This window comes from Melospiza georgiana, chromosome 3 (assembly GCF_028018845.1).
Source record: "Melospiza georgiana isolate bMelGeo1 chromosome 3, bMelGeo1.pri, whole genome shotgun sequence".
Classification (NCBI taxonomy): domain Eukaryota; kingdom Metazoa; phylum Chordata; class Aves; order Passeriformes; family Passerellidae; genus Melospiza; species Melospiza georgiana.
The window spans coordinates 75,387,340-75,412,281 of NC_080432.1; the positions used below are offsets into that span (position 1 = coordinate 75,387,340).

A 24,942-nucleotide genomic window follows, 5' to 3' on the forward strand; every position below is an offset into this window, starting at 1 on the left:
AAAAATCCTCATGTATTTCAATCCTCATGATTTTTAATGCCAGAACTTGGCAGTTCTGTTTCCCAGATGACAGAAAAGGATAAATCTGAGTCTCATCACCTCTCCTACTAGTGGAATGAAGACTAGTTTTATGAGAAAGGCAACATTGTATTTAAAATTCCCAGACATTGTCATGCATGAACATTCACAACACTTCCCTGACTTAACCAGAGCTTTTGAGTTTCTGGAGACTCTCTGTGATGTGGTTTGTGCAGGAATCCTCCTACTATGCACATCTTTCACAGTACAATTGAGTGCAAATCACAGCATACAAGGATCAAAACTTTTTTATCTCATTCCATGGTCAGTGCCTGTTTCCAGGCCTTTTGTGACCATAAATAAAGCTGGCCATTTTTAGAATCTGTTATCCTAGAACTCAAATATCAAATGGTAAAAAATCAGTGTCAATAAAGTCGTCAAAGAGACTACTCACACAGAAAGAGCAATGTATTTTAGAAACAGACACATCACAAAAGGCTGCTTATTCACACCATGTCTACATCTATGTGAATTTAACAATGACATCTTTATGAGAGAAAAGCTTTGTCAATCACCCTAAGACATTCAGACAAATGCATTAATATTGGTAGTAATTAAATTTATTATAAGGGTAAGTCTCTCAAGACAGAAATAGGATCTAATTTTGCCACAGAATTCAGAGTATCGGTAAGAAATAAAAAATTGGCTTAATAAGACAACTAACAAGTGTAGGACCCAAAACCTTTGTACCATTTATGTCACTAAAAATATTTCAAATCTATGAATAGGTATTTCAAAAATACTAAAGACAGGAGAATGCTTCTTGTTTCACAGAAAGTAAAAGCAGTACCTAGGTAAAACAAAACTCATAAATAAAGTCAGTGACGGGCTTGTTTCAACATTAAATTTCAAGCAGGAATTTGCTATTCAGGGAGATGCAAAATTAAATATGTAGAGTGCTCAGAGCCATAGGCTATGAATAACTTTTTTGATTTTACTCACAACAGAAACATTTTGAAGATTACTTTAGATCTAAACTAAAAAAGTCAAACTGATTAACACTGAGCTGATAAAATAAATTATGCCAATTTAAAATTCATTATTTTGTTATGAAATTTATCACCTATTCAAACAATTTAGCAAAGGACACATGCTTGTTTATGCATTACTTACGTTATGCTATCCTTTAACAAAATTTTTATCCAAGGAACAACATATATGCCCTTCCAAAAGATGGTGATTTAATAAACATAAAAACTTCTGTAGATATTTCTAATGAGTTCTGCCTTTTTTCTAGTTGGATAGTAAACCCACCAGCTAAAGTTTGATTTTGTGAGCCATAAATGAAAGGAAAAACATTCACTAGTTTCAGAGTACAATCAGCACAGAATCTTTAACTGGCCTACTAGCTGATAAAAAAACAACACGAAACCCAAAATTATTTATGTCTTGTTCACCCAAAATTGATACTGAAATCAATGAAAACAGCTGCAGAGCTTAATATAATAAATAAATAAATAGAAATCTAACAAACAGGATGATTGAAAATGGTTAAGAAATTACAGCTAGGAATCAAACTGAGCAGCAGCACTATTGGTTGCTTGAACTGGTATAGGGGGAATCATACCATTTAATTGTAGAACTAAAATGTTACTTTACTAGACTTGTATGGAAGAAAAATTTATATTGATATGCAAAATTCTGTCCTTAGAGGCATTTATAATTCAAATCTTACCTGCTGAGTTCATAGCACATAAAATGTTGCTTCACTATGATCTAACCAATATGACTGTATGTAGCATTAACTTCTATGCCTAATATACATAATAACCCATAAAACAAAATGCAAATAAATAGCGCCCTTGACAGCTAAATTATAGAGGTAGGGAGCATTGGAAATTTTGGAACATGCTTAATAGTGCATTTTACAACTCTACTCATTGTTTATCCTGCCTTCCAGTGTCATTCAGAAAATGCATCTCTATTGGTAATGTTCTCACAGCAACAGGCAAAACTTGAAAGAAGTACCATGCCCTGTTTCTTGTGGAGCTTTGGGAGCTGAAAACAACAATGAAAACAGCAAAAATTTTAAAAGGGAAGTACAGATGGAAAGAGAAAAACATCTCTGAAGTTCTGAAATGAAGATTTGTGACAAGATTTACAAATGATTTTTAAGTAGGTTCTTGTTCAGATGGGGGGAAAAAGGCCACATTTGGAACATAACTGAAGAAAAGCATCTCCATCTTCTCTCAGAATTGAAAATGAGGATTTGTAAATGAATAGGGTAGTATAGCTTTGTGTAATTCTCAATGCATCTTTCTTGTAGCATAACCTCAGGGTGACAGTGAAGCTCACAAAAAAGAATCAGCCACATTTCTTAGAAAAAAAACCTCTTGGAAAAAATATGAGGGTGGACTCCAGGTACTGTCAGGTCATCCTGTGCAGAGATATAAGACAACTATCACTAAAGTCAGCTTCATCCAAATTACTAAGATTGCATAAATCTTAATCAGTTGGCCAGAAGAACTTGGTTTCAGTACAGTACTGGTAAGCAGGGCTGCTCAGACTTCATTTAATTTAAAGCTAAATCTCCGTTTTAGCTACATGCAGTAAAATGCCTTTTTAAATATACATGTAGAGATGAGCAACTGAATCAAGGTGAAGAGATTAGGGGGAGACATAGAAGTAGGGAAGGAGCTGGAATAGAAAGAAGAGCAGGAGCAGAGTTTTTGTTCTGTGGTGGTATTTCACAAGCCCAGAGCCAGTTAAAAAGAAGAGGCAGCACAACAGAGCAATGTGAGATTTGAGCAGATAGTTTGGACTAAAGGCAATGTTTCCTGTTTTTTCTAATGTATATTTCACTGTGCTATAAGATGTTAGTTAAAATGTATTAATCCCTTGGAAGAAGCACAACAAGGGATACCAGTAGCCATTGCAACAGCCACGGAGTCTTACAAAAGTTATCACAAAACCAGGTTCAGGCATCAGCAGCTTTTCCCTTGCTGAAATAAGGTACCAGCTTTGTCTGGGACAGCTTTCTTCAGAGTAGCTGGTATGAAGCTATTTTTTGGGTTGGTGCTGAAAACAGTGTTTTTGATATAAAGATGTTTTTGCTGTTGCTGAGCAGAGCTTGCAGCCCCTCAAGGCCTTTTCTGCCTCTCACCCCAGCCCATCAGCAGGGAGGCTGGGAGTGCACAGCAAGCTGGGAGGGGACACAGCCAGGACAGCCAACCCCAAGTGACCCTGGCAACACTCCATGCCATATGACATCATGCTCAGTATATAAAGTGGGGGAAGAGGGGCATGTTTGGAGTGATGGCATTTGTCTTCCCAAATAATTTTTAGGCATGATGGACCCTTGCTTCTCTGGGAATGGCTGAGCTCCTCCCTGTCCATGGGAACCAGCAAATGAATTAGCTGGCTTTGCTTGCATGTGCAGATTTTGTTTAATCTCTTAAACTATCTTCATCACAACCCATGTGTTTTCTCACTTTTACCCTTTCAATTCTCTTCCACATCCCAGCAGAGGGGAGTGATTTAATGGGGCACAGCTAACAGCTGGGACAGAGAGATACTGTCCAAAGACTGTTTTTTTTTTTCTTTTTTTGGTTTTTTTTTATCCTCACAGAAGTATTCCACACTGTTAGGTAGCTGTGATTCCAGTCTTTATTCCAAGACTTTATAGACAGTTTGCAGCACCCCTATGCTTGCTGGATGCCTTGGGTAAAACACAGGCTTGTAACTTGAGAAAAATGGATTCACATGATTATCTGTCACAGCCTTTCATCTGATAGTGAGAAAATGTCTCAGACCTTTAGTATTTCAGCTGCCACGTTTTAAAGTTTTTAAAGCAGTGTGGGGGAATACTTCCCTACTCCAGCAGTGTTACACAAGGGCAGAGACATTAAAAGCTCTGAGGTGGACAGATATCTCCATGAATGCATGCTATGAACACATAAAAGATAACAAGATAGAGCTATAACCTTTTAGACAATCAAATGTCAGCATAATTGATATACAGCAAGTAGAAAAAAATACTAAATAAACAATGTGAAAATCCACAGTGACAAATAGAGATATAAGTCTGGGAAATACAAGGAAATCTGATTACGCTAGAAAAAGAGAAATATTCAGCACTGAATTACAGAGGTCATCTCAGAGCAGTGAAAACATTACTTTATCCTTGCTTTATTTTTAATTATGTCTAACTGGCCAGGGCTATTGGGTGCTTAAGAGAATTTTGATGTTTTCCACTGCAGTTTAGGTAGAGGCAGCAAACCCCATGGATTTCATCTCTAATCTCTTCCTTTACCTATCTGTTTAAAGACTTCATCAGCTAAATCATTCATTCTCCAAGCTCTTTATAGTATTTCAATCTATTAGACATTATTTCAGCCTATTAGATATTATTTTAACAGAACGGTTTGCTAGTTCTTCTAAAGAGAAAAAAAAAGAAGAAACCGAAGCACAGACCCCACTGTAGAAAAAAATCCTTTTGTTATTACAGTGACATAAGAGAGGATCTATTCTAAAGAAAAAAAACTAAATGCAGAGGAACTTCATGTTTTCAGCTTGCCATGCTGATGTCTCTGGTTTGAATGCAAATAAAGTACAATATTCATTATACACTGTTTTCAGTTCTACATGGAAGTTTACTTCTCAGTAGTGACTCCCTGGAAAACCTCTTCCTTTTCTGTGGAATGGGAGAGGGAGAGCCACTTTGAATGTCTACTTTTTAAATGTGAGTACAATTAATTGTAAGAGAATAACAGTTCTAGGAAAGGATGAATATAGCTGAATTCTAGACCAGTCAAACCTGTCATGAGACTAATAAGTGTGGATTTAAATTAAAAGTATCAGTCACTGAACAGGTTCTGCATTAAATTTCCTGGGAACCAAAGCTGCACTTAATTATATGATGCAAATTATAATCTTTCATCTTCTAATAATCAGCATTTTAATCACTTTAAAAAACAGTATTAGCTAAGTGTCTTTAAAAGGATTTTTTTTAAAATGGAAAACTTAAAAAACACTCTGAAAACAAGTGAAAATCCATCTCAGTCTGAAGGAAAACAAAACTCCATGCAGAACTGTTCAAGTAAATTCTGTACTGGAGTCTTGTCCAGAGTGTCTTTAATCATACTTTCTGAAAATATATCCAATTAATTTTCAGGAATCAGTGGCTCGAAGAATCAAATAGATTTCATGTTCAAATAAGGGAAAAGAGTATATTGTGGTTTTTAAAATGCCGGACTTTTAAAAAGCCTCTTGGAGTCTGGCCTTTTCTCTTTTGCTCTTTAGAACTGTTTTCTGACAGCAGGGAACTTCTGAGAAAGTAATGTCCTACACAAAACTTAGAGAAATCAGAGACCAAAGAGCTCTTATATGGGGATCACTTCCTTTTTATGTCTTGACTAGTTCTCTGATCAGCAGGGGGTTGTGGTTTTTTTTTTTTTCCATTGTGCTTTCCTAGGGCTGGCAGATTTACTGTCTGAGTACTCTTTAATCTTCAAAGAATATTTTACACTTTTTAAAGAAGAGCCATCCTTTACATAATTTCCTTTAGATTAATTATTTGTACCCTCAATACTTCATACCTAAATAAGTCCCAGTGAAGAGAGCAGATGAAAGTAGTCAAACTTCACCCAGACAATTACAGGAAAAAATACTCTATCCTAAATAATAAGAAAAGTTTAAAATCAAGGGCCAAAAAATGACAGAAAATGCAGAGAGATTTACTGTAGACTATCTTCTTTCATCAACTTCCATACAGTCAAGACAGATGCACTCTGTATAATATTATACTGGAAGTGATTCTTGAACATATTTATTCAAGGCTTAGCTGAATCTCCAGGACTTAAGAATTTGAAATCCATAGAGATTTCTTGCAAGGTATCAAAATACATCTAAAAGGAGAGGCCAAAAGCCCAGGGTCATCAAATCTTAGACCAGATTTCTGGACTGGTTATCAGGTAAAAAACAAGATCATTTTTTTAAAACATGTATTTAATACTCCACCAATAAGCTAATGGATTAGCATTCAGAAAGAATTAATTTTTGATCACTGGAATAGTTAAGCTTTTGTTTGATCAAGTTCTGTACGTGTTAGCCAATAGACTCAAAATTTGGATTAGTGCTATGACACTGACCAGCCAGCTATTCAAAACTTCTATTCCCTTCACATTCTCATCCCTACCCTAAAGCAGGCTAGATTCAGTTATAAAAGTAAACTGCTGAGCTTGTCCTTTTAAGTATAAATTAAAGTATATTTGAATCCACAGCATACTAAAATCTAGTCTTTTAACACCACAGCAGCAAAAGCACTCTATTAAACAGCATACCTCCCTGTGAATCAAATCCCTTTCAGCATATGTTGTTCAAAGTCCAAAGGGCAATCTTCTACTTACATCCCTACTGATTTTTCACAGCATCTCCCAGACGTGAGCGAAATCCTCCAATAAAATAACAGTCAGCCAAGTTTACAAAGGTCATTTGTACAGAGGCAGCATCAGTAGTAAAAGGACAGACTATAACAAGAATCCCAAACTCTACTCTTCCTTGGCATCCAAATTATCACTAATCTTTTATGAGAATTTTTAGGAGAAAAAAGTTGCAATAATGTGCTCTTGTTCCCGGTATTTCTGAACATAGAAATATTTCAGAAAACACTGACAAGACTTGAGGAAGGACTACTGAAAAGGTGACCAGAATAAAGGACATTTTTAAGAAGAAGAGTTTTGACAAACATTTTTATTGAGCAAACATATTAATGAGAAAGCATTCTTCAACCAAAATATTAAGTAAGAATTCTGGAATGAAAAGAATGCTAACATATTGAATACTCATCATGGAAAATGCCAAGGAGAATTTATGCTGCTATTCACGGTATGGAAAGCATTTCAAGAAAATGCCCCAATGCAGAAACAAGTACATCATAAAATACCAGTACTTCATTAGCATCAATTTACCTGGTATAACAAAAATTAAACCATGAATGAAGCAAAGCTAATTCAGGGCTGATTCTCCAGCACCATTAGAGTCTTAATTCATGTTATGGAGTTTTACCAGCGTCCCAAGCATGTTTCTGCAAGGTTTACTAGTGCTCTTTTAAGTTTTCTAATTAAGTTTGTATTTTTTCTTTGTCCTTATCCTCTTGGTCACACATTTTGCACTTCAAATTCTGTGCTGCGTTATAGTTTTAGCAACTTTATATCTCCATTTACTTCATCAGACACAATCTTTCACAGAAATGTTTATTATAGTTAATTATATCTACCAACTAGCTATACAAGTATTCTGCTTCTCCCTTGCTTTTTCTACTCTTTAATTTGGGAGTTTATAGGGATCCTAAACCAATATTCTCTTCCTTCATCCCTGAAAGTGTTCAAAGAAAACATGTAAATATGGTGCCTGGGGAGATGGTTCAGTGGTGGGTTTGGCCATGCTAGGTTAATTGTTGAACTCAATGATAACGCAGGTCATTTCCAATCTTAATGATTCTCTCATTCATTGGTTTTTCATGAAGATGAGGATTAACAAAAAATGTTTTGTTTCTTGATAGTTCCTGAGGCACAGTGACCACTAATATTTTAGACACTATTAGTTGATGTGAGTGTGAAGCATTTGTACAATGCTCTCAGGTGCAGGGTGTGAATCTTGGAGTGTCTTGTGCAGGGCTAGAAATTGAACTCAATGATCCTGATGAGCTCATTCCAACTCAGCACATTCTATGGTTCTATGATTCTAAAAACAACAGAAAAAATTTTCCCATTCATTTTTATCCATGACAAACTACTGAATCAAGGAAGAAACTGAAGAATATTATTATGTGTGCTTGAACAAACTTGAACAAACAAGTCATCTTTCCAATGGCACAGCTTGAAACAGAAGCAGAATCTTGATTCACAGCCTCCTGTGACAGCCACCAGACAGAGTTACTACTAAAATGTTCAAGGTCATTTACTTAATTGTACTTATAATATTATTGGGCATTAGCTCAAAATGATTATGCAGAAAATTATTGCTTATGTTCCCAAATTATAATTTGCTCTGAAAACTTTTGTACAGCAGAGAAGTAATGTCTGTGTGCCTCCTTCTGTAAATAAATGTCTACATCTCAGTAGCAACACAGTAAGTACAATTAAGCAGAAGCACTGAATGTTTTCTCTCAGAATGGAAAAGTACTTCCTAAGAAAACCTTTTACAGAGAGCAGATTCAGGTAGGAGTCTGACTTCATAGACTTCAAAATTTTGTGTCTTGCAGGCTGACAAGAATGCAAAATGACCATTCTATTTAATTTCATTGTCCTTTTTGTTAAATGGTTTTACACATAATTTTTCCCCTAACCATTATAAAGAAAGCAGAAGTAAAACGAGGAAAAACTTGTTTACTGTGCAGATGAATGAGCAGTAGAACAAGTTGCTCAGAGGGGTTGCAGAGTCTCCCTTACTGGAGATATTAAAAAATCATCTGGATGCAATCCTGTGCCATGAGCTCTAGGAAGACCCTGCTTGGGCAGGGAAGTTGGATCAGATGATCCACTGTGGTCCCTTCCAACCTCACCCATTATGGGATTCTGTGAAAATATATTTTTTTACAATTTCTGTGCTGAGCTTGAGTACACACACTTTCTTATTATAAATAAAACCTTTATCTGGAAGATAAATCAATTTATGTCAATACGGTGTATTAATGCCAGAACTCACTTACTAAAAATGTTTAGCTTAAGAATCCTTTTATTATAACTGTTTTATCTGAAAATTGGTTATCTTAACAAGATTTAGCAAAACAGTTGTCTGAAATGTTTTCTCCCCAAAAATCCTGGCCAAATCATTCACCATATGGAGACTGTCTTACTGTCTTTAAAATTCAGAAAGGTAACTCAGAGGCTTTACAATTTCCCATGGCACGATTACAGTCATTGGATAGTATCCTGGTATGTACATATGGGAGATGAACTGCTGCACATTTTCATGTGCTTCTTTAAACATTTTTTAAGAAAGGAAGATAATAAATTTCAATTTAAAACAGAAACATTCCAAACCTGAATTGGTAGAGTCAGGGCTACTTGTCATATAAGACATTAAGTAGATCCCACCAGGTGTGCTGATCAATTGAACATATCTAGTCTTTAAAAAGACATAGATTAGCTCAACTGTACTCTCTGGGGCCTAATGGTTTGGCAGACTGATGATGCTGCAAGAAGCACAGACATAAGGTAATTGCCTCTTTCTCTTTTGTTTTTTTTTTTTTTCACATGTATAGTAGCAATTACATGTTAAGTAATGTACTACTAATAATCTATTCTTTTCTCACAGACTTAATGTGACCAGGTACAAGCTTGGAAGGGACCTTTAAAAACCCTTTAGTCCCCTGCCATTGGCATGAATATTTTTCTCTAGATTCGGTTTTTCAAAGTCCTATCCAACATGGCCTTGAACATTTCCAAGGATGGGACATACAAAAATTTTCTGATCTGTTCCAGTGTCTAGCCAGCCTCATTGTAAATATTTTCTTCCTTATGTTCAATCTAATCCTGCCTTCTTTCAGCTTGGGCCTATTGTTCCCTTTTCTGTCACTACAGGCCCTGGTGAAAAGACCTCCTCTGTCTATCTTATAAGTCCTTGTTATATATTGAAAGGCTACAATAATGTTTGCCCAGAGCTTTCCCTTCTCCAGACTGAACAATTCAAACTCTCTCAGCCTGCCTCCTGAGGACAGATGCTCTACCCCACTGACTGTTTTCATGGTCCTCCTCTGGACTTGCTCTAACGGGTTTATGTCTTTCTTTTACTGTGGGCCACAGAGCTCCTCTGTTGATTCAACTAAATAAAGGATGAAATTTTTATCATGGTCTTCTTATTCAAACAATCTGTGATAACTGGCACATTCAGGTGTCTTTTATAAACTCCAAACAAGACAGTTGGATCTTAGATTGGTTCTATCCAAATCAATGAGATGATGCAGAGAGGCAAACTCACAAAGCCAGATGGGCTCCACAGCTGGGGTGAGCTCTAAGAAAGATGTGTGTGAAAATTAGTTAGAACAGTGTTGCACAACCACATCATCCAGAAACTCATGTGAACGCACTCACTTTATAAAGCTGGTGTTCTTCCCCATTCACAATTCACTTATCATAGTAGCAGGCCATTTAAATACAATTTTTTGTTTAGCTCAGTTATCCAATTTATGTCCATGCTTCGTTTTATACCACAGAATAGTCTTGGGATGGAACATTTAACCCTTTTTGTTTAAGAGATGCTTGAATTTTGCATTTTTATTTTCAAGTCTCTTGTACTGGTCAAAGTACCAGAAAAGAAAGGAAACTCTAGTTCAAATGACTGCCAGTTTTGTAACTTGAAGGAAAACTAAATATTTAAGGCTTTCAACATACTCTTCAATGTTGATAGTAAATTTTTCAGAGCATATTAAATTGTGTGCATACATAACGGCATCGTATATGAGGATACAAATTTTCTGCATACAGGAGATCACAGAGACAGAAACACAGACACAAATGTTAATGTATTTCTCCCAGCATCACAGTAATGTAATATGGATGGTAGCACAGGGGTAAAAGCAAAATTTTTCTATATTCTGAGTGACTACTGGTGTATGAGGGAACAGTTAAAAGAGAGACTTTGCAGAAGAGGGTACAGATTCAGTGGAGTTAACAGAGACAAGGGGTAAAGACTTTAAAATGAAAGAGAAAACTGAGAACAGGTTTAGATTAGATATTAGGAAATCCACACCACTGTGAGGCTGGTGAGACACTAGAAAAAGTTTTCCAGAGAAGTTGTGGATTCCCCATTTACAGAAGGGGCTCAAGAGCAGGTTGGAGTGGAGTTTAAAACAATCTGGCCTACTGAAAGGTGCCCCTGCCAGTCTGGAACCAGGTTATCTTTAAGCTTGCTTCCAATGCAAACCATTCTATCATTTTAAGATCCCCTTGTTTTCATCTGAAATGAAAATATGGTTGTGTATGGGCAAATTTTTCAACTCCTGTCACTCAAATGTATACAAGCTTCCCATGAATTAATAGACAACTTTGGCAGTAATTAAAAATTGTTATGAAAATCTAACAAAAGGTATTCTGAATGATGATTTTCAGAGTTACTGTTATTTTCTCTTTGTAGAAGTACAAATGGCAAAAACCCCAAAAATCCAGAGTATGAAAAGAGAATTTAATTATTACTGCATTGTGCCAGAGAGTACAGACATACTAAGTCTGCGTATGAGGGGTAGCTGAATAAGGAAAGAAATGGATTAAAAATATTAATTGAGGTCCAAATCCTTATTTTCATACTGGAGCCCTCAGTCCATTATTTCTTACCATAACATCATACTTCAGGTTGGATTATAAATTCTAGGAGGCATGTACATAGCAGATAAGCACTCTAGCAATAGAAGTTAATAACAATAATGAGTAACTATAATGAATCACGCCTCTGTTGGGGAGGTCCAGTGTATCTAGGAAAGTTACAGCTAACATTTAGACTAGCTCTAAATTCCCCTAATACTGAAGACATTGTAATTCCTTAAGCTGACTCCACTTGAAAGTTCATATTGTCATGCACTTAATGACCATATTGACTTTTAAATTTTGGAGACTGTTACCAGTTGATTATTGCAGGTGTCCCAAAAGTGCAGTAAGTAAATGTCAAAATGCTACAGAAGAAAATTAAACTCAAATAAGATTTCTATTTGCTTTAAGAATGATGCAGTTTGGAGTGTTTTTCTGTTTGTTTTTTTTTTTTTTTTCCCACATGCACATCAAAGTAAGTAAATGAAATGAAATACTCACTCCTGTTATGTAACGAGGTCTATACTGGATGGTTCCAAATAAGCCAAGAATGACTATAATAATGTGTATAAAATTTGCGAGGATGGGTGCCCACTGATAACCAAGGAAGTCAAATATCTGCCTCTCGAGCACAGAAACCTATGATTAAAAAGCAAAAGCATAAATAGATTAGAACAAACCAGAAATCATATATAGAGGTGTTTCCCCTTCCCATATCCAAGACAATTGCTCTGAGTTAAAAAAAAATACTTGTCAGCAGTAAAATAGGATGACTTTGAAATGCTTCAACTTCTAGTTTCAATGAAAGCTGCACTTCTCACTGGTTACTGAGTTATATTCTACCAAGATACAAAACTGTTCACCTAGAATGGTATGTCTGCAGGAGGAGAAACACAAATCACTCTTACATACAACAGCAAATGTTTTAGGGTATCAGTGTTTTTATCAGTGTTTTATTATAATGTTTTAGGGTATCAGTGCTGAATACCTGTGATAGGTTTATGACTTGTCATCTACACTGTTTCCATTTACAACACCATCCTTTAGCCTGGTCCTCTCTCTTCCACAATTTCACTGCATTTTGATTTTTATCTCTTCTCTCTACCCTAGCTATTCTGTCACTGGGCTTTTACCTGTAACCAAATACATGCAACTTTTTCACCAGGTTCTACTGATAATGACTCTAGTTTACATTCTTCCACTGTCAGAAACATCAGCTGAAGTATAAACTTCTCCAAGACTCTAGATAAATAATATAAAATATTATTAAAAATCAATTGGGGAACAATCCCAGTCTGATGTTTAATATCATTCCAAACAGACAGATCAGATATTAGGAAAAAATGCCTCCCTAACAGTGCCAGTAGAAATAATTTCACAATTCCAATAGCAGATGTCCCTTAAATGGTATTCTAACATTATGTAAAAATACAGCACTGTAGCCCAACCCATAGGTAGAATGACATGTTTACACAAAAATAATATTTATGTTAATATTAGAAGGCAATGTAATGGTGAAGTAAATTTAGACAGAAAGATCAGGAAGTTTCTTTGACAGCATTCCAACAATTTCACTAACTTGAATGGTGAATTGATGAATTTCACAAAAATATGAATAATGAAAATAAAATTTAAAAATTAAATTATTATTATTAATAATTAAAATAACAGCAATGTAGACACCACACACTCAAAAAAAAAAAAGAAAGCAGAAGAAGAAAGAGCAAGAGAAAGAGAAGAGAAAGAGAGAAAGGAAGAGAAAGAAAAAAAGAACAGGTGGTTGTTTCTTGATTACATTTCATTAAATAACAAATAACTTTTTACTGAGTTTATATTATGCTGTGTATGAACTGAACTAGGTTTATGTGCCAATCACTCTGTTCATTTAAAAAATGACACCTTTTAGATCAAGTACTAAATGAGTAATTAACTACTGCTTTTGTATGCTACAGCTATGGGAGAATTTTTCAATTTTTATGCCACAGTCCACTATCACATGAACACTTTCTTTTTGAAATTAAATAAGAAAATTTTTCATTAAAAGACAGACTATATTCACATCAGCATTACAAATGTAAAAAGGCTGTTAATTACATGCTATGTACTGACATTTGTTGAACTTTGAGATGGAGACTGCCAAAATAATCCTGGGAAAGTTTGCCAGCCATATAATTTCAAATTTGAGTGTTCAGGTTTCAGGTCAAACACTGAATTTCTCTTTTCAACAAAGACTTCTTTCACACAATTCATCCTTCTTATAACCAGTCTTAATATTGTGACTACCATTTTATTTTACATATTTATTGAAAGAAATTATGTTCCTACATGATCCAAAATGTTTCTGAACTATTTGTGCTATCCTACAACTCTCCCTAGCAGAGGAAAGTCACAGAAGAGTTCCCAGAATCCCAAGACCTGTCTAATGGTGACAATGGAATTAGGAAGAAACAAAAGGAAGATCAGGCTGTATTAGGAACTTCATGAAAACTCAGATTGCCTGTGCTTTTAAGTTTATCATTAAGAAATATTTCCTTGATTACAGACAGTAATTTATATTAAAAAATGCCAACATGCAGCATGAAGCAGTATTACATAGGTCAGTGTGAAGTCTGTTAGGTGTATCAGCAAAAGACCTGTTACATCTAAGTGCTGTTAAACACGTAACAAAGGGAAAATTATCCCTCTGAGGACAGAGCTCTTATTTTCATCAGATAAACAAAGAGTAAATGAGAGGAGCAAAGCAGTAGCAAAAAGAGTGTAGACTGCACACTAGACTGTTTTTAGTTTAGAAACAGTAGAGATTCAGCAAGCAAAAAACAATGCATGGGAAGATGCAAATCATTCAAACAGCAGGAGATCATCCAGTTAAGTATGCCAATTACAGAGGAAAATTGCAACATGCTAGTTAATTGTATAAAAAGTAGAAAACCTCATATTCCTGACATGACTTCTAGTCAAAAATGAAACTGTGATACCATGCATCAACACGTTTTGTTTGCTTGTCTTGGTGAAAGATGCAGTTCCACCAAAACTTCCTTGCGGGACTGCATTGGATAAATGGCTATTCTGTGAGAATCTTTCCTTTTCATAAATCAGTGTACTCTTTGTTTTTTCCCATTGCTAGTAATTCCTTCAGTACAAAGCAACCACTCAGATTTTGTGGTCATGTTGAAGTTGAGTTGAGTAAATACCAGACAGCAGGGCACACAAGGCAGGGGGTAAATACAGAAGAAAAGGACAAGTCTGCACACTTCTGTCCATGTATATCTACCTCTCATTTGCCATGGGCAGAATTGCTATTAAATTTTCTCATGTCACTTCAAGGAATCAGCTGTGTGCAGGAGCTGCTGGATATGTGAAATGGCAGCACTCTGTCAGGTATGTACAGATGAAATGCTGTGGAAATGCAAGTCTTCCTTAGAAGATCACACTAACATGGCAAGGTGCATTGTGGATTTATGAAATGGAAATTATAGGACAGAACTAGATCTTTATTACTACCTCCTGAAGAGATGAAGGTGAAAAGACACTAAAACTTATCCACAAACAAATGAAAATATAATACAGACTTTCTACATGAGTTACTTTCTAAAAAATCTCACTGTGTTTCCAAAAGGAGAAAAGTAGAAAGTAGGACAAAGTAGTAACAAAGACTATTAAAAATAGTATTATGTAGCTTCCTCCTCTTCCACAGATGTCAGAATCATAAGGGATTTCCTTACATAGCAAGAGAAAATATAGATGTGATTTTGAAAGCATTTTATCCCTTTGCTGCAAAATTTTTGGTTAAACAACTGCACTTCTTCAAATCATACCTACTAGCTTCAATGTTTAATGATGTTTCAAGGAAAGAACTAACAAAGAAATATTCATCTTTAAAGTCAAGGAATTTTCTTTCTTCCTCCTCAGGGATTGGTACTGGCACTTTTAACATTTCTGTTATTGACATGGACACTGGGGTTTCATGCACCTTAAGTGAATTTGCTGATGCCACCAAGCTGTGTGGTGCAGGTGACACACTGGAGGGAAGGGATGTCATCCAGAGGGACCTGGACAGGCTTCAGAGGTCCATTTGTGTGAACCTCATAAAGCTCAACAAGGCAAAGTACAAGGTCCTCCATCTGGATTCGGGCAATTCCAAGCCCAAATCCAGGCTGTGCAGAGAGTGCATTGCGAGCAGCCCTGGGTAGACAGACTTGGGGTTGTTTGTGGACAAGAAGCAAAACACAAGCTGGCAAAGTGCACTTGCAGCCCAGAAAGCCAACCCCATCCTAGGCTGCATCAAAAAACAGTATGGCCTGCAGGGTGAGGGAAGGGATTCTGTTCTCCTACTCTGCTCTGGTGAGACTCCAGCTGAAGTGCTGCATCCAGCTCTGGGGTCCTCAATACAAGAAATGTGTCAACTGGTAGGAACAAGTCCACTGAGTTCACTGACTAAGTTGGTCACGGGGCTGGATACCTCTCCTGTGAAGACAGGCTGAGAGAGCTGGGACTCTTCAGCCTGGAGAAGAGAAGGCTTCAGGGAGGCCTCAGAGCAGCCTCCCACTAGCAAAGAGGGGCTTACAAGAAACCTGGAGAGGGATTTTTTTAATGAGGGCACGTAATGACATGACAAGGAGAAATGGCTTTAAGCTGAAAGACGGTAGATTTAGATTAGATATTAGGAACTCTAAGAAACCCTTTCTTGTGAGAGTGGTAAGGTATTGGAACAGGTTGCCCAGAGCAGTTGTGGACTCCTCAGTCTCTGGAGGTGTTCAAGACCGGGTTGGATGGGGCTTTGAGAAATGTGGTCTAGTGAAAAATGTCCCTACCCATGACAGGGGTGCTGGAACTAGATAATCTTTAAGGTCCTTTCCAACCTAAACCATCCTGTGATTCTATGATTCAGAGAAAGAGTTTAAATTGAGAAAAGCAAAAAGGAAAAAAGGTTGCTTTGGATGAAAAAGTATAATGTGGTTGAAAAAGAAAAATATGTTTTAATTCAATTCCACGCTAATAATGCAGTGAACTCAGAATGTAGGATTATGAACAGTCAGGTTCTAATGTTAGAAAATAATCACTCACCACATTGTCTTCTTAGGCAGATTTAATGTATTCACTGATAAAATTACAGAAGACTTTATTTAAAGGGGACTATTTTACTAACACATTATTTTTTTCTGGACTCTGGCAAACTGTTGTAAAAATAAATAGAAGATAAAATGAACCCGTATAGTGCCAAATTGGCATAGCTCAAAAACTATTTCCATGTTCTTCACAGAGGCTGGTTGTTGTTAATAGAAGAACAGTGTTACTGACCTTGAGGGATCTATGAGTTGAATTTCCAGAGGAAAATGAAAAACATCTGGAGATGATTCTTAAAGTATATAATTGGACTAGAATTTCAGAAAGGAGCCACAAAGAAGAAACCAGTCAAAAGATGATTTATAACACAAACTCCAAAATAGAAAATGACTAAGTGCCTTTGCTCAGAAATCTCCTTGAGAAGAAACTCAACCACGACTACTTTACAATGATACAGAATCTAAACTTTGCACTGATATAAATTAAAGTTCACATAGGCAGAGACACACAAGAGGATCTGTACAGCCCCTGCCAGCCAAGGTCCTTGGACAGCAAACACAGCACACAGGCGCTCAGCACGCCAGGGCTGGGGCAGGGTCACACAACTGGCTGAATGGTGGTAACAGGCTCTCAGCAAAATCCAAAGGAAGAAGAGTATTAGCTTAAATTACAGTGCAGGAGAATCAAACAACCATGGTTTCTATCATTGAATGGCTCACACTAAGAATGAGCTAAGGAAATTAAGCTCTAATCACTAAGTCATTAAGTCCCCTCAGTAAAACTGTGTTGTATCAGATGCCCACAGCATCTAATAATTCCCTTCTTGTTTATGTTAGCTTTTAAGTTTTTAAAATACTTTCAGTTCTTGCTCTATGGCATAGAAAATTAAAAAGAGTCAAATAAACACAAGTATTTTTGGGCCTTTAGCTTATGAACAATTTCTAATGCTAAAGCCTGCCTGCATGAGTACAATATCCCCAGCTAACACTCCCCCAGCACTTCCATCATTTTGAGGCAGAATGCATTTATTTGTGCCATTCCTTAGAGAGGTTCATTTAATTTTTCATCAAAATTTCAGATAGTATCCTGAGATAGAGAGCCCAGTTACTCAGAAAATTCTCCACAGTCACCCAGCAGAAAAACAGATTAATATTTTGAAAGTCAAATCTATGTGAAATACACATACACATCTGCAAGCGTGCATGCGCATGTGAGTCAAGTCTTTTACTGTAAGACAGCAGGGTAGATAAAAACCTTTTTTTTTTGTAAGAAGAAAGGTAAAAAAGGCAACACTGAAATTAAATGCTGTGAAGAGCTGTGGACACAATGGTGTTCTTGTTGCATCTAATATAAACCATCAAGACCATAGCAAGAACAGGTAATTCAAGTTAAAATCAAGAAGGAATTAGTTTCCACTTGTCCATTTGTTCCTCAAAGGAATCACATATATAATACTAAGCCACCATCCTTAATCCATTTGATGTTTCTGAGAAAAGGAATAGGCCTTCACCACTCTTGATAAGAAGCTAATCATAGTTTTTAAAAATCGTGTGTAGAACCACATTCCTGCATCATATTTTGTATAAGTGGATTCTGCTGTGACTTACTAAGGACAACAAACCTCTCCTCAGGGACAGAGTGCATTCTTGGTCCCAGCTGCTGCCTTCCCTAACTGAGCATGGCAATAATAAAAAAATGGCAAGTACAAGTTTTGTACAGTAGGTTTGCTGTGACGGAGTAGTGAGAAACATATCTACACAGCATTGTAGAGATAATTGTGCCTGAAATGGCTATAGTTTTTACTGTACAAGACCAAATTCACTTTTACTAATATTTAAAACAACAACAAAAATCTGGAAATTGTGAGGCATATTACATTTCAATGCTCTTGAAACCAGCAGAACATTTCAGTTAATTTATTTGTTTCTAAGTTTTGTATACAATTGCACACTCGATCCCAAAGACTTGCTTAGATGGGTAAGAGTCTTAAGTTCATGACACAATTTAGAGCACAAATATTAAAATCAGGGTACAGCAAATTTTGTGTGTGTGTGTGCGTATGTGTATGATTTTAGAGAACAGAGTTTCTTGTTTCTGGCTGGCCACCAGTAGCAAGAATTAGAGATTTTTCAGAACACATTCTTTTTGTGTGTCTGAAAGAAAATTTAAAAAATCCATCTCATGGAAACTCTTCTACTCATGAGACTATCAATAAGTTAGTAGTTCAGCTACAGGATGAACTTTAGCAACAGGTGCTAAGTTTTAATCCCTGTAGCATATTTTATTTCCTGCTTATGAACACTTGTAATAACGATTCGCGAATTATTTAATATGACATATTTGCATGCCACCAAACACAGGGAGAGGTGCATAAAAGTGGTTTGCTCTCAAGCTGATAATTAGGTCAAGGTATGAGATTCTGTTTTACCTTAAAACCAAGATAATGCTGTAGCACTAAATACTCAGCTGCCGAATGCCAGGAAGAAGGTGTAACAAGAAGGCTAGCTGTGACTGTGGCCAAAGGAGGGATCGTGACAGATGGGTTAGAGACCACCAGTGGGAATTGGTTTAAACACTGTCAACATACGAGTTTCCTTCCACCTCTTTGGCTGACCCTTATTTCTCCCTCCATCTCTCTCTCTTAGTCTTTCTCTCTCTCTTCCCTGTTCACATCCTTCTAGCAAGAACATCGAAGCACCGGCACCCACACTTTAAGGTGGCAAAATTCAATTCTACTGACACTGCTGAGAAAGCTTGAGAAATTCTAAATGTAAAAATGCTTTTGAATTAAGATTTAATAATAATTTATGATTGAATAATCTGAATTGGCCTGCAGTAAAGCCTGAAGGCAAAATCAAGCATGCAGAGATCATTCAGAAAGATTAGCCTGATCAAATACTTTCAAATTGTTTCTGTCCTTATGGAGATATTTATCAATAAAATAGATCTTGGTTTCATTAAAAAAAATACAACTAGCTTCTACACACTGGTTCATATTATGCTATATTACATTTTTAAACTCAAGAAAGATGTGATAATGCTGTAATAGAATTTACAGAAGGAAGTATCTCAAGTATGTTCAGGTAATGAACCTAACTTCTATGTATGATTCTCAGTCCAGGACAAACTCTGTTTTAAAACCCAAAAAAAAATTACCCTATAACAACAACAAAAAATTATTCTCTAGTTCTCAGCAGGAAAGGCACACCTGTAAGAAACCTCATTAGCCAAATTATTTTGAGTGGAGTTGGCAGGGATCACTCATTATCTCATCAGGTCTGAGTCTCATCATAAAAATAATAACGAGGCGTTTAGTATCAGAGTGAAAATCAAATGAAAATAGCCAATCTAGAGTCATTAGTTGTTGTGTCCTGATGGTTTTATTTGTATGCAGGTATATAAGTGTCCACAAAGCAAGAGAGAGAATGACATGGTGAGAGAATGTCAAGTAGCCCACGTCAGAACTGTAAGGCAGAGAGGGCTCCTTTGTAATCTCTCATTCCACAACCAAACCTGGATAAGCAAAATGCTGACTTGACTGTCCTTACAGAAATCTCTCTCAAGATGCTTCTACTGGAGTAATCATTATTACTACATGGAATATTTGAAGCACCTGCTACATTTTCATGCCTTGGCATCACCTGGAAACTGATATATAAACTATACCGATCACTTTATGGAAGAAAGATAATTGACATCAGTTATAGACAGAAAAGTTTCTACCTGCTGAACTTTGCCTATTACCTGTGTCTAAAGCCATCCATCCTTAGAGAGCTTCAAGTACTGTGGAAGGAATGAAGGCATTTTCTCTGCAACATGGCTGCCTCAGGGTCAGACTTATTATCTGGTCTCTACACAGAGTCCAAGGGAGAAGCACAAGGTCTCAGATCTCACCTTCCAGATGTCCAGTGTTCCCAATTCCCAGGATCAGCACCTTTAAATTCAATGGCAGCTGGGGAACACTGATTACTGTCTACAACCCAGTTCTATGAACATACATTTCTATCCAAAGCATCAAGGTTTTTTGGTTGTTTTGGGTTTTTTTGTTAATAAAGAAAATGTCGTATCGTTATAGGCTAGTTCAATACTTAATTCAGCTTGAGAGTTTTTGATTTGAACTGGCTAATTTGCATCATATTTCAATATTTAATCATTTTTATTCAATCTTTTTTGGAACATGATTATAAGGGGAAAAAAGGAAGCACATGAAGCATTCTCTGCTGTCATTGTCATTGTAGGAAAACTCTAGGTCATTCCAGGTCCCATGGACAGCTAGAGTGACTCAGTCAGACACTGCTCCCATTGAATATTTCAAGGAAAACACAAAGAGATGGGTTTTCCCTGATTTTATGAAACAATAAGCTTTCTGTTTTGAAAAAAAATACAAAAGCTATCACCTGCCCCTGGAAACACAGCCTCTGCAATATAAGCAAACAGTACAGATTATAGTCTCATTCTCTAGTCTTTTCCAACATTAACACTTCAATAAAATTAAGAAGCAGTCTGTTCAGTCCTTTTCCCTACCCCCTATTACAAATGCAATGAATATAAAGCTAGTAGGTAATAAGTAATGTACTAATTAGGTGTGCTGAACTCCTTTTTAGTAGCCAATTCATGTATGGATACAAATATTTCCTTCTCTTAATACATTCTTTCTGGAGTACTGTCTATTTGCTTTCAAGCTTTATCAACTTAAAAACTAACAAATACAGAAAAAGGGAAAACTTTATTAAAGTTCCAACTTGGTGAGATGCAAAGCTCTCCTCCTAATCTGTTATACAGAGAAGTTAAAATGTGAGGGACACGGAAAAGGATAAATGCAAAATTCTGACAAAAGAATAAACACACAAGATAAATGCTTGATATATTATACAGAGCTACTAGGTGTTAGTAGTGATGAGAATGGTGTAAAAAATATACACTTCCATGCAAGTAGATTGTCCAGAAAAAATGTATTTGGAATAAAATTAAAAGTTTCAAAAGAAGGGAAGGTCAAAACCAGTCAAAGCAATCAAAAACATTTATCTGAGAATAATTTACATCTACTAATTTGAGACTAAAATCAGATTTTTACTGGGTGTTTATTCTGTGTACTGAAGGCTAGTGTTGTGTCCTGGATTAAACTCATTTGCTTACTCAAATGATACACTCAAGCACAGTAGCACATTCTCAGAAGATATGTTAGTGATGAAAATTTTGCTAAATAACTAAAATAAGGCTTTTTAAACTGTCTTCCTGTTCTTCACATGGTAAAAACCTGACAAAAATATTATACTTCTCTGTATTGAAAAAAGAATAGCATCCATTTGCTGACACCAGTCGGTACCTTAACATTGTGAGGAAGGCTGGAAAAGGCTGCCCAACAAACCTGCATGGCTGACATGACAGTGTTTGTGGCAGGTTTTTTCTTCATAAGGAGAGCCAATCACATACAGTAAACCAAAAATTGGCTCCTTGTCAGATTTTATTCTCTACTCTTCTGCATATGCCTTCGAATCTTTGTTTTCCCCACCTCCCAATTTGCTTTCTTTAATTCAGTGCCCACAGCAGCTCCTCTTGGAAGCAGGAAAAGCTATAATCTAGCACTGCTGCAAGCTCTCCCCCAGCAGAGGCCTATCCCTGCCAATAGCTGTCATCATTCAAGTGGCACTTGCTGGCAAGATAGCACAGAGTTGCAGCAATTTCTTTCCACTTTTCCATCCCTCATATCCCCAGCTGTTCCAAGGGGGTGATCACCTTGCTGGTTTCATGAGGTCTAGAAAACGCAGCAATAATTATTGTGCTGGCAGTGCTGAAGGCAGCCAACATCACTAAGGCAGGAATTGGAAAGCAGCCCAACCAACACAGCAGAATCTACTAATTTGTTGCACGGAATATTCTGTTGTAAGAAATAATCATGAGCCTTGTGATAGACTATGAAAGGCAAATTACATTGCCTGAGCCAGAGCCTTCTACAGTGCCTAGCAAAAATAAAAAAAAAAAAACCCAAACCAACAAAACCCCCCAAAAAACAAAACAACAACAGCAAATCCCAGAAGCAAAACTGAACCTGACAATTTTGGATTAGCTGCTTAAATCTAGGCTTTTAAATTCCCCATCTTGTCAGTAAATTACTGCCTTGAATTTACAAAAAACCCCAATCTTCTATCTAGTCATGACCTGTCCAAAAAAAAGAGGTGTTTATAATTAGTTTTGACCAATTTTCTGTGTATTACACTAGGAGAGGAAGGCTAACAGTGTTCACTTTAATTTCATATCACATGATACCTTACACAAAATTGTAAAAAAAATCTGGCAGTTAACCTTTCTTCCTATAAATGTATCAGTCAATGTTTGAAATGATGCATGTCCATGACTTTCTAATCCCTGCTAGACAGCAGATTTTAACACAATTATTTGAAGGTAACCTACAGCATCTTGTCTGAAGCAAATTCCTATTATTAATGGAAAAATAGGAAAAAAATAACATTTACATAACACCAAATGCCTGAGCGCTTCTTAGTGGTATAGGTGACCTCTCTGGAGAGAGAGTATTTCTAACTCAAGGAAAAGATAATCTGATAATATTGTGCTTGCTGCTTCTCTGCTAAGGCAACAGCACACCTTTATGCAATGAATGCAGCACCTGCTGGCTCCTGCTTTGTGCTGCATGGCACTGCTTTGACTGTGGTAATGGTTTACCCAGTGGTTTGCCTCTAGCCTGATGATATTCTGACGGGAATTCCATTTACAGTGAAGATACAGGAAGCTGCTTTCCCTGGCAAACAATGCAGTTATGTGGAAAAGGAACTTTGGTTAGCGAGAGCTGCCTTCTTTCAAGCAGGAAGAAGTAACTGAAGCAGAATCAACCTCTCTCACCCCTGCTGATCTCTTACCTCAGCCAAGGAAAGAAAGGATCAATGCCCATTGAAGATGCCCTGATATTGACAGGCAATTGTACATTGGAGAGAAGAAGGAATAGATAAAACTTGTGCACATCTGAGAATATAGGAGGAAAAAACAGGAGTCATCAAATTTTCCAGTAACGTATCTCACGATACAAAGTAAATTATGGTGAAAAATAAAACTTTAGGGTAAAGACAACTTCTTATTCTGGGAAACTAATCAAAGATTTCTCAGATTTCTGCTGAGAACTGACAATGGTTGTCAGCACCAATAATATTTTTAGGGATGTTCATGTCTTTTCTTTGTGAGAAGCTCAGGTAGGAACCATTGATTCATGCATAGGTGCTCTCCTCTAGATACAACTGTCTTCCCTGCTGTGGGGCGTGCTGCTAAACTGCAAGTCTCTTCCTTCATCCCCTGCCTAGCAGGTTTCACCCCACATATGGCTGTAAAACCCTTTGAGCTAAACAAATGGACCTTCCTCCTGTAAGGATACTATCCTAGAAAAGAAGCCACTGGCCCACCCCAATCATACCTTCTATTTAGAAAGCAGAGGTGAAGTCCAATCTACCTAATGTAGAACTCTAGCTTCCATCCACACTTTAGTTATTGAATCCCCCCCAAATTTCTGGTATACTAAATTAAAAAGTGTGTGTCACTGTCAGCCTCCAGAGGCAAATCCATTCTGACTAAGTGCAGACACCTAAGCAAGAAAAAATTAATGTGATCCATCCATTTAATCTAAAAGAACCATAATTATTACTAAATTAATCAATATGTGTGATAGACCAGGAATAGACTGCTGGGGTCTATGCTGTTCCAGGGACTGCCACAGATTCCCCATGGGATACAGACAAAATCTTTTAGCTTCAAGATAATGCAGTTAGGCAGTATTTAAATCCTGATCTCAAAATGGATCCATGTGGCACTGTAGATTTCACTAAGTTTCTCTAATAATTAAGTTCCTATGTTAGTTAAGCAACTGTGAATATTTTATTTTGTTTAATCTGTAAGGTGAAAGTTGTTCAAAGGCAAGTATTAACTTTCAGCATTATTATACACTGGACTTTCTCTTCCACTCTTGTAGAAGTATGTCAGGAGTCAGAGGTGAGATAAAAAATGTCTTGTCAACAATCAGTGTGATGGATATAAATTTTCTCAAATACTATTTTACCAGTTTGTTCTCTTCCTGTATGGAAGATTACAGGTTAGATTGGGGGGGAAAATGATTAATGCAATTTGTTATGGGAGAATTAACAATATTTTTGCTAAAAGATGTTAAGAATCAGTGACTGAACCTTCCTAGTATAACTTCTTTCATAAAGCTTCAGAAAAACTGAACACTTGAAGGAAGTATGTTTTAATGGGAAGTTATGTGGGAAGATGCAGAAACTTTATGTCTATCCAAATCTGCAAGGTAGACAATAGTAAATTTCCAGAATATTGCAACAGTGAATGAGTAGGCATCAAAATGACAAATGAAATAAAGTCCTGATAAATGCAAAATTATGTACCTCCACGGGAAAGAATATTTACCGTACACAGTGGATGATTCTAAATTAACAATCACTACTCAGGAAATTATAAAATTATTCCAGAAAATTAGCATAAAATGTCAGCTTGAAGATAAACAACCCCCAAATTTCAGAAATCATTAAGAAAGAGTGGGCAA

The 24,942-nt window shown here is 36.5% G+C and overlaps 1 protein-coding gene across 3 annotated transcripts in view; it reads right to left on the reverse strand.

Moving 5' to 3' along the window:
* Window positions 1-24,942, reverse strand: part of NKAIN2 (sodium/potassium transporting ATPase interacting 2) — a 508,006-nt gene that overhangs the window by 268,489 nt on the left and 214,575 nt on the right. For all 3 annotated transcript variants that reach the window (XM_058019464.1, XM_058019463.1, XM_058019465.1), the window contains exon 2: window positions 11,823-11,960. In XM_058019464.1, coding sequence (XP_057875447.1) covers window positions 11,823-11,960 — 138 coding nt within the window. The remainder of the gene's footprint in view (window positions 1-11,822; window positions 11,961-24,942) is intronic.